This window comes from Oncorhynchus mykiss, chromosome 10 (assembly GCF_057628025.1).
Source record: "Oncorhynchus mykiss isolate SJ-2025 chromosome 10, ASM5762802v1, whole genome shotgun sequence".
Lineage (NCBI taxonomy): Eukaryota > Metazoa > Chordata > Actinopteri > Salmoniformes > Salmonidae > Oncorhynchus > Oncorhynchus mykiss.
The window spans coordinates 81,665,282-81,675,911 of record NC_143031.1 but is presented as its reverse complement, the minus strand read 5'-3'; the positions used below and the strand labels follow the sequence as shown (position 1 = coordinate 81,675,911).

Genomic DNA, 10,630 nt, shown 5'->3' with positions numbered 1-10,630 from the left:
TGTGTAGTGTAGTCACTTTATAGTGTAGACACTGTGTAGTGTAGTCACTGTGTAGTGTAGTCACTGTGTAGTGTAGTCATAGTCACTGTGTAGTGTAGTCACTGTGTAGTGTAGTCACTGTGTAGTGTAGTCACTTTGTAGTGTAGTCACTGTGTAGTGTAGTCACTGTGTAGTCACTGTGTAGTGTAGTCACTGTGTAGTGTAGTCACTGTGTAGTCACTGTGTAGTGTAGTCACTTTATAGTGTAGTCACTGTGTAGTCACTGTGTAGTGTAGTCACTGTGTAGTGTAGTCACTGTGTAGTGTAGTCACTGTGTAGTCACTGTGTAGTGTAGTCACTGTGTAGTGTAGTCACTTTGTAGTGTAGTTACTGTGTAGTCACTGTGTAGTGTAGTCACTGTGTAGTCACTGTGTAGTCACTGTGTAGTGTAGTCACTGTGTAGTCACTGTGTAGTGTAGTCACTTTGTAGTGTAGTCACTGTGTAGTCACTGTGTAGTGTAGTCACTGTGTAGTGTAGTCACCGTGTAGTGCAGTCACTGTGTAATGTAGTCACTGTGTAGTCACTGTGTAGTGTAGTCACTGTGTAGTCACTGTGTAGTGTAGTCACTGTGTAGTCACTGTGTAGTGTATTCACTGTGTAGTCACTGTGTAGTGTAGTCACTGTGTAATGTAGTCACTGTGTATTGTAGTCATTTTGTAGTGTAGTAACTGTGTAGTGTAGTCACTGTGTCGTGTAGTCACTGTGTAGTAAAGGCACTGTGTAGTGTAGTAACTGTGTAGTGTAGTCACTGTGTAGTGTAGGCACTGTGTAGTGTAGTCACTGTGTAAGGTAGTCACCGTGTAGTCACTGTGTAGTGTAGTCACTGTGTAAGGTAGGCACCGTGTAGTCACTGTGTAGTGTAGTCACTGTGTAGTGTAGTCACTGTGTAGTCACTGTGTAGTGTAGTCACTGTGTAGTGTAGTCACTATGTAGTGTAGTCACTCGGCAGTGTAGTCACTTTGTAGTGTAGTAGTGTAGTCACTGTGTAGTGTAGTCACTGTGTAGTGTAGTCACTGTGTAGTGTAGTCACTGTGCAGTGTAGTCACTGTGTAGTCACTGTCTAGTGTAGTCACTGTGTAGTGTAGTCACTGTGTAGTGTAGTCGCTGTGTAGTGTAGTCAAGGTGTAGTGTAGTCACTGTGTAGTGTAGTCAAGGTGCAGTGTAGTCACTGTGTAGTGTAGTCAAGGTGTAGTGTAGTCACTGTGTAGTGTAGTCAAGGTGCAGTGTAGTCACTGTGTAGTCACTGTGTAGTGTAGTCAAGGTGTAGTGTAGTCACTGTGTAGTGTAGTCACTGTGTAGTGTAGTCACTGTGTAGTCACTGTGTAGTCACTGTGTAGTGTAGTCACGGTGTAGTGTAGTCACTGTGTAGTGTAGTCACTGTGTAGTCACTGTGTAGTGTAGTCACGGTGTAGTGTAGTCACTGTGTAGTGTAGTCACTGTGTAGTCACTGTGTAGTGTAGTCACGGTGTAGTGTAGTCACTGTGTAGTCACTGTGTAGTGTAGTCACTGTGTAGTGTAGTCACTGTGTAGTCACTGTGTAGTGTAGTCACGGTGTAGTGTAGTCACTGTGTAGTCACTGTGTAGTGTAGTCACTGTGTAGTGTAGTCACGGTGTAGTGTAGTCACTGTGTAGTGTAGTCACTGTGTAGTCACTGTGTAGTGTAGTCACTGTGTAGTCACTGTGTAGTGTAGTCACGGTGTAGTGTAGTCACTGTGTAGTGTAGTCACTGTGTAGTCACTGTGTAGTGTAGTCACTGTGTAGTGTAGTCACTGTGTAGTCACTGTGTAGTGTAGTCACTGTGTAGTCACTGTGTAGTGTAGTCACTGTGCTTAGAAGGGCTGAATGACACTTACCCATGGCGTCCATCTTTGCTTGGATGTAGGTCTTCACTAGATGGTTGAGAGTGTTCATGTGTGCCTGTCACCGGTCAACATCGGATACCTGCAACATGACTTGACATATTTATCATGTTCTGTTATAATCTCCACACGGCACAGCCAGAAGAGGACTGGCCCACCCCTCATAGCCTGGTTCCTCTCTACCCGACACAGCCAGAAGTGGACTGGCCCACCCCTCAGAGCCTGGTTCCTCTCTACCCGACACAGCCAGAAGAGGACTGGCCCACCCCTCATAGCCTGGTTCCTCTCTACCCGACACAGCCAGAAGAGGACTGCCCACCCCTCATAGCCTGGTTCCTCTCTACCCAGTAGAGGACTGGCCCACCCCTCATAGCCTGGTTCCTCTCTACCCGGCACAGCCAGAAGAAGACTGGCCCACCCCTCAGAGCCTGGTTCCTCTCTACCCGACACAGCCAGAAGAGGACTGGCCCACCCCTCAGAGCCTGGTTCCTCTTTACCCGGCACAGCCAGAAGAGGACTGGCCAACCCCTCATAGTCTGGTTCCTCTCTACCCGACACAGCCAGAAGAAGACTGGCCCACCCCTCAGAGCCTGGTTCCTCTCTACCCGGCACAGCCAGAAGAAGACTGGCCCACCCCTCAGAGCCTGGTTCCTCTCTACCCGACACAGCCAGAAGAGGACTGGCCCACCCCTCATAGTCTGGTTCCTCTCTACCCGACACAGCCAGAAGAGGACTGGCCCACCCCTCAGAGCCTGGTTCCTCTCTACCGACACAGCCAGAAGAGGACTGGCCAACCCCTCATAGTCTGGTTCCTCTCTACCCGACAAGAGGACTGGCTGTTTGGGGTTTTAGGCTGGGTTTCTGTACAGCACTTTGAGACATCAGCTGATGTAAGAAGGGTTTTATAAATACATTTGATTGATTGATTGATTGATTGATCAAAGGAGCATGCGCACAAAAAAACAGCAAAGAGTGAGTCTCCACACGCCCAGGTCAGACCATGTAGACACACAACTTCTGGTGGTTGATCAATTGATCAACCACAGGACATGTCTGTCATTTTATTATATACTGTAGGTCTGAATCCGGATCATATCGCAGGACATGTAGGTCTGAATCCGGATCATATCGCAGAACATGTAGGTCTGAATCCGGATCATATCGCAGAACATGTAGGTCTGAATCCGGATCATATCGCAGGACATGTCTCTCATTTTATTATATACTGTAGGTCTGAATCTGGATCAAATTGCAGGACATGACTGGTTTATCCCTGCTACACAACAAATATTAGGCTACCATTAATCAAATCACTCATTCAATAGCCAAGCACGCTCAAACGTAAATAGACTGGTAAAATATTTCACAGTATGAGTATGCTACAGTATTGCTGTGCAATAGGAGCACCACATCATAGCCTGTATACCAAGGCAGGAGATGGAAACACAGTCATCCATTGATCGATGGGTTCTGAACTTCTAAACTTGATCATATGAAATATCCTCATGAAATATCCTCAGTCACTGAGGCAGAGAAAAAGGGGGAACGTAGAACGTTTACGTTCTGTCAGACAGTGTTATTGTTAGACATCAGGGACCCCATGGGAAGGAGAAGGGCCACGGTCGGGTACAAAGTCAACAGGAGAGCCGTGAGTTAGGGAGGAGTGAGAACGTCGGGTGCGAGGTCAGAAGTCAGATGAAGTGAGGGAGAACATATGCCACTAAAGTTTCTGCCTGGCAACAGAGATGTATTGGCTGTTCAGATGTGTAAGGAGGAGAATTCACCTAAATTGAGGTACAGTGAGGAAATACTTATTTTCCACCATAATTTGCAAATAAATTAATAAAAAATCCTACAATGTGATTTTCTGGATTTTTATCTCATTTAGTCTGCCATCGTTGAAGTGTACATATGATGAAAATTACAGGCCTCTCTCATCTTTTTAAGTGGGAGAACTTGCACAATTGGTGGCTGACTAAATACTTTTTTGCCCCACTCTATGTCTAGTTTGGAGGTCTATATTCTTGCGCTGGTGGGAACATGTCTTTGTCTGTTCAGATGTGTAAGGAGGAGAATTCACCTACATGGAGGTCTATATTCTTGCTCTGGTGGGAACATGTCTTCGTCTGTTCAGATGTGTAAGGAGGAGAATTCACCTACATGGAGGTCTATATTCTTGCTCTGGTGGGAACATGTCTTTGTCTGTTCAGATGTGTAAGGAGGAGAATTCACCTACATGGAGGTCTATATTCTTGCTCTGGTGGGAACATGTCTTCTTCGTCTGTTCAGATGTGTAAGGAGGAGAATTCACCTACATGGAGGTCTATATTCTTGCTCTGGTGGGAACATGTCTTTGTCTGTTCAGATGTGTAAGGAGGAGAATTCACCTACATGGAGGTCTATATTCTTGCTCTGGTGGGAACATGTCTTCGTCTGTTCAGCTGTCGGACCCTTTAATCATCCTCTGTGAGTTTTTACTCGGTTCATTTAGAACCTAACATGATTAACCAATCACTGAACAACGACTTGTATTCTGCTGTGGTATTGAGGATACTTTTCAATAGCTTGCAAGTACAATCAATCTCGCAGGAGGGACAATCAATCTCGCAGGAGGGACAATTAATCTAGCAGGAAGGACAATCAATCTCACAGGAGGGACAATCAATCTAGCAGGAAGGACAATCAATCTCACAGGAGGGACAATCAATCTCGCAGGAGGGCCAATTCATCTCACAGGAGGGACAATTAATCTCACAGGAGGGCCAATCAATCTCGCAGGAGGGCCAATCAATCTCGCAGGACGGACAATCAATCTCGCAGGAAGGACAATCAATCTAGCAGTAAGGACAATCAATCTCGCAGGAGGGACAATCAATCTTGCAGGAAGGACAATCAATCTAGCAGGAAGGACAATCAATCTAGCAGGAAGGACAATCAATCTCACAGGAGGGACAATCAATCTCACAGGAGGGACAATCAATCTAGCAGGAAGGACAATCAAACTCACAGGAGGGACAATCAATCTAGCAGGAAGGACAATCAATCTCACAGGAGGGACAATCAATCTAGCAGGAAGGACAATCAATCTCACAGGAAGGAATACATTTTTAAACGGACCGCTCGTGCCCCGGAAAATGTGTCACCCGTTCATCCCACGGTTTGTGTTGTCAGTCATCGTGGAAACATTTGTGTGTGCTTTTAATATGCACTACAGTCCAATAGGATCGTATTTCATTTCTTGGATGGAGGACAACGCATCCACGGACATCGAATGTTAGCCGTCCTACTACAGCAGGTAAAATCGACAATTTACAATTGGGTATGAGGGTGACGTCAGGGAAAGTTACGAACGCAAGTTAACGTTTCCAAAAGCCAACCAAACAAAAATATAATAACTCATGACACGTGTCTGTTGCTGTCATGTGCATTAGTAGCACAATATCTAACTTATTTACATTCGTTTTTTTACCTTACACTTTTATGTTGACGTCTCCCATATTAATGTTGGTTTTAACTTTTCGAAAGCGGATGTACGATCATCGCGAATTAGAATTATGGGTCGTTTCAGGCCCCGGGGTGAACAGAACTGTACACTCGCAAACTCGATCAAAAGTGCTGAGGGGCTTCCGTTGCCAACTTCTCTTGCTTGGCTAATCATTTGGACCAATGACAAAGATGGCCGCTGGGGGATTCCCCTGAGGGCATAAGGCGAGGGTAAGTGGAGGAGGATGTGTCTTTGATACATTGAAAACACAGCCTGTGTGTGTGTGTGTGTGTGTGTGTGTGTGTGTGTGTGTGTGCCAGATTTTTTGGAAGAAATGTATGCACAGTTGATAAATGAGGCCCCACTGATCTTGCACTAGCCGCAATACAATCTCAACACACAATTATGTGTCTCAACACATTCGCCTAACTTGTATTGCAGCTGGTTGCCTTGATTTTATAAGTTAAATCAACTTCAACAAACATAAATGTAGAATGAGTGTGTATGTGAGTGTGTTTACTTTATATTTGTAAATGCAGTCATACTCAAAGCACATTCATTATCTATACTGTATATACTATCATTCATTATCTATTCTGTATATCATAATCTTTATTATCTATTCTTTATATTATATTATTAATTATCTATTATGTATATCATATTGTTCATTATCTATTATGTATATCATATTGTTCATTATCTATTATGTATATCATATTGTTCATTATCTGTTCTGTATATCATATTGTTCCTTATCTATACTGTATATACTATTGTGCATTATCTATTCTGTATATAATATTATTCATTATCTATTATGTATATCATATTGTTCATTATCTTTTCTGTATATCATATTGTTCATAATCTATTCTGTATATCATACTGTTCATGATCTATTCTGTATATCATATTGTTCATTATCTATTCTGTATATCTTCTTGTTCATTATCTATTCTGTATATCATATTGTTCATTATCTATTATGTATATCATATTGTTCATAATCTATTCTGTATATCATATTGTTCATAATCTATTCTGTATATCATATTGTTCATAATCTATTCTGTATATCATATTGTTCATAATCTATTCTGTATATCATATTGTTCATTATCTATTCTGTATATCTTCTTGTTCATTATCTATTCTGTATATCATATTGTTCATAATCTATTCTGTATATCATATTGTTCATTATCTATTCTGTATATCTTATTGTTCATTATCTATTCTGTATATCATATTGTTCATTATCTGTTCTGTATATCATACGGTTCATTATCTGTTCTGTATATCATACTGTTCATTATCTGTTCTGTATATCATACTGTTCATTATCTGTTCTGTATATCATATTGTTCATTATCTGTTCTGTATATCATACTGTTCATTATCTGTTCTGTATATCATATTGTTCATGATCTATTCTGAATATCTTATTGTTCATTATCTGTTCTGTATATCATACGGTTCATTATCTGTTCTGTATATCATACTGTTCATTATCTGTTCTGTATATCTTATTGTTCATTATCTGTTCTGTATATCATACGGTTCATTATCTGTTCTGTATATCATACTGTTCATTATCTGTTCTGTATATCATATTGTTCATTATCTGTTCTGTCATACTGTTCATTATCTGTTCTGTCATACTGTTTACATATCAGCGTATTACTAAGCATAAAATCTCTTCTTTTACTTTATATTTTTGACTTGACTCTTTAGTGTTGTTATTAATATTCTGCAATGTTGAGTGTTATTACGCAATGTTGAGTGTTATTACGCAATGTTGAGTGTTATTACGCAATGTTGAGTGTTATTGTTGTACTGCAATGTTGAGTGTTATTGTTGTACAGCAATGTTGAGTGAGCTAGCACACAAGCATTTCACCACACCTTTTATACCTGCTGTAAACTGTGGATGTATCATATACCGGCTGTAAACTGTGGATGTGATGTATCATATACCTGCTGTAAACTGTGGATGTATCATATACCTGCTGTAAACTGTGGATGTATCATATACCTGCTGTAAACTGTGGATGTGATGTATCATATACCTGCTGTAAACTGTGGATGTGATGTATCATATACCTGCTGTAAACTGTGGATGTGATGTATCATATACCTGCTGTAAACTGTGGATGTATCATATACCTGCTGTAAACTGTGGATGTATCATATACCTGCTGTAAACTGTGGATGTATCATATACCTGCTGTAAACTGTGGATGTATCATATACCTGCTGTAAACTGTGGATGTGATGTATCATATACCTGCTGTAAACTGTGGATGTATCATATACCTGCTGTAAACTGTGGATGTATCATATACCTGCTGTAAACTGTGGATGTATCATATACCTGCTGTAAACTGTGGATGTATCATATACCTGCTGTAAACTGTGGATGTATCATATACCTGCAATGAAGAAAGTCTTCATGTAGGCTGTTTAATTTAACAAAATATTGTTAAATAAAACTTTTTTTTTTAAATAAAACACTTCAATGTTCCTTTTATACTTGTTGCTAAGATGATTAATTTGCAGCTCAGCTTCTGCCCCCTCACTCCACCTTTAAGACCCCATATGGGGTATACCCAGCTAGCACATAACGTTCTGACAACCATATGTTTCTTCGAGTTTGCGAGAGCATGGTTGTCCTATGATTATTTTGCATAGAACCTATCCACAACATTCTGGGAATGGTGCAAGCTACCCAGCTAGCACATAACGTTCTGAGAACCATATGTTTCTTAGGTGGGAATTTCAGTACTTCGGCATAATGTTTTCTACAGGTTTCCTTGTAGTTCTATGTAAAGTCATGTTCTCAGAACAATTAAGAAAACGTTCTATAAAAAAACCACAAGAACGTTCTAAGAATGTTAAAAGATATACATTCCGTTCTCAGCATCAACAAAACTCTTTCTATCCCCCATCTTGCTGAGTGTGTTCAGGTGTGTTGGCCACACCTGATCTTAATGTGTAATTGTTGCTTTTCAAATGAGGTCTGTTTGAATAGACAAAAATGAACAGCCTTCTTTGCTAGCTCCATCCTGGTGACGCAGTGGGCTAATTCCATGGCTGGAGAACTGAAGCTCATACCGTCATGTCCATATCTCACTGATGCAGCGCCACAATAAAAATATACATGTGTTTGCATGATAAATGACCGAAGCAAATTTTGATAGGGCGTCATTTGGAACGCACAAGGTGTATGCTCAAACAAGCTTGTTAGCAAGCGCCTTCCCGAAGTAAACCTAATGCTCTTAAATGAGATTACCATCGGCAAATAGCCTTATCCAAGACTCACGGTAATTACAGTTGACATGCAGCCTCACGATCATTTTGTGCCAGGTGCAATGGGACAGGACAGGGATCTAGCTTATTCACTAGGAAGCAGGCGGTCGAAATGGGAAGGGACTAACCTGAACGTGTCCAATGAGAAATTATCGGGAACAGTTGGAAAAGGTTTTGCTACGGTTTGCAGTAATGAATACACCCCCAGGCCACTCAAGCAAGAGAGAGAGAGAGAGAGACAAGCGGTGCGTTTGATAACGAGATTGATTTAGTGGGCTAGACAAGAATGGTTAACAGGCAGCTGTGGTGAATATCAAAAACATGAAGCCAAAATAATGTGTATTATGTGACAAGAGAACGCAAAATAAAAATAATACTACGTGGTTTTGAATAAGCAGTTCCGAATTTAGAAATCAGTTTCCCTGAGTGTTGGTAGCCTATAGGCTATTTTAGGTTTAAGTTTATGAATTATAAACAGATTTTATTGTCAAAATAATAGTAGCCTATAGCCTACAGATAAGATTAGAGTGCCTTGAGTGCAGTAACAGTAGCCCACAAGTGATAACAACGCATAAATCCAGCGCCCTTATTTCCCAATGTGCATGGCAAATAAATCTCTGCACTTCAGTAAATAGGTCGTCTCAGGTCTAATGGAGAGAAAAATGCTGGGGTAAATGTTAACAGTAGCCTATAATGGCATAGGCTAGATATCCCGAAGACTCACAATCCCGTCACCGTTAGCTCACCTCCATTGCTGCTTCGGTGGGCTACACCGTAGAATCAACAGGTCCCCCTAAAGAAGTCCGCGGTCGCCAGGGGGGGAAAAAAAAATCAACATTTTGTCCGTTTTAGAGCTACATGTATGAATATAACATTAATACCGTAAACCTAAATGAATTGTATGTTTTAAACCTACATAAAATACCACAAAATCTATCAAAACAGACGGAGATCAACTGTTTTATCAAGCGTGTGCCGATCCGTTTCACACTGTGAGGGACGCATGCGCACCTCACCGGTGATCTTCTGACGTCCTGAAAGCGGACCAGACGCGCACCTGCGACCTTCTCGTCCGTCCTCGACTCAATGAAAATACACACTAGTTTTCTTCAGGTAATAAAATTAAGTTTCATCTCAAATTCACTCCAGTAGTTATTTCATGGTGATTGTGATACTATATTCATGTTGAAGGTTTAAAGCTATAGGCCTATCTTTGGACAAGAGAATGCCATTTTCTGACTAAACTCCGACTAAATAAACGAGTCAACAATGCAGATTGGTCCTACACAATATTAATGTAATTCTATGATAACCCCAACACATAACGTGGCACAGCATAGACTCAACAAAAAAAATATAAACGCAACATGGAACAATTTAAGATTTTTACTGAGGTACAGTTCATTACAGGAAATCAATGAAATTGAAATAAATGCATTAGGCCCTAATCTATAGATTAGGAACACAGGCAATACAAATGCATGTGTTGGTCACATATACTGTACATTAAATGTAACAAAAGGTAAAGGGGCGTGGGATCAGAAAACCAGTCAGTAGGTTATCTGGTGTGACGACCTTTAGTCTCGTGCAGTGTGACTTCTCTTTCGCATCGACCGGTGTTGATCAGACGTTTGATTGTGGCCCGTGGAATGTTGTTCCACTCCCTCCTTCAATAGGCTGTGCAAAGTGGCTGGATATTGGGCGGAAACAGAAACGTGGGTAACGTGTCTGGTGAGTGTACAGGCCATGGAAGAACTGGGACGTTCTCAGCTTCCGGGAATTGTGTACAGATCCTTGCGATATGAGGTCCGTGCGTTATCATGCTGAAACATGTGGTGATGGCTGCGGGTGAATGGCACGACAATGGGACTCGGGATCTCGTCACGGTATCTCTGTGCATTCAAATTGCCATAGATAAAATGCAATTGTGTTCGTT

General features: G+C 41.3%; 1 protein-coding gene across 1 annotated transcript in view; it reads right to left on the bottom strand.

Annotated features, from left to right (window-relative positions):
• Window positions 1–9,688, bottom strand: part of LOC110517917 (multiple PDZ domain protein) — a 114,871-nt gene extending 105,183 nt beyond the window's left edge. The window contains exons 1-2 of the mRNA XM_090188576.1: window positions 9,441–9,688; window positions 1,894–1,981 (exon numbers count right to left, since the gene is read on the bottom strand). Of these exons, the coding sequence (XP_090044702.1) occupies window positions 1,894–1,951 (58 nt within the window). The 5' untranslated portion in view covers window positions 1,952–1,981; window positions 9,441–9,688. The remainder of the gene's footprint in view (window positions 1–1,893; window positions 1,982–9,440) is intronic.
• Between the last annotated feature and the right edge of the window lie 942 nt (window positions 9,689–10,630).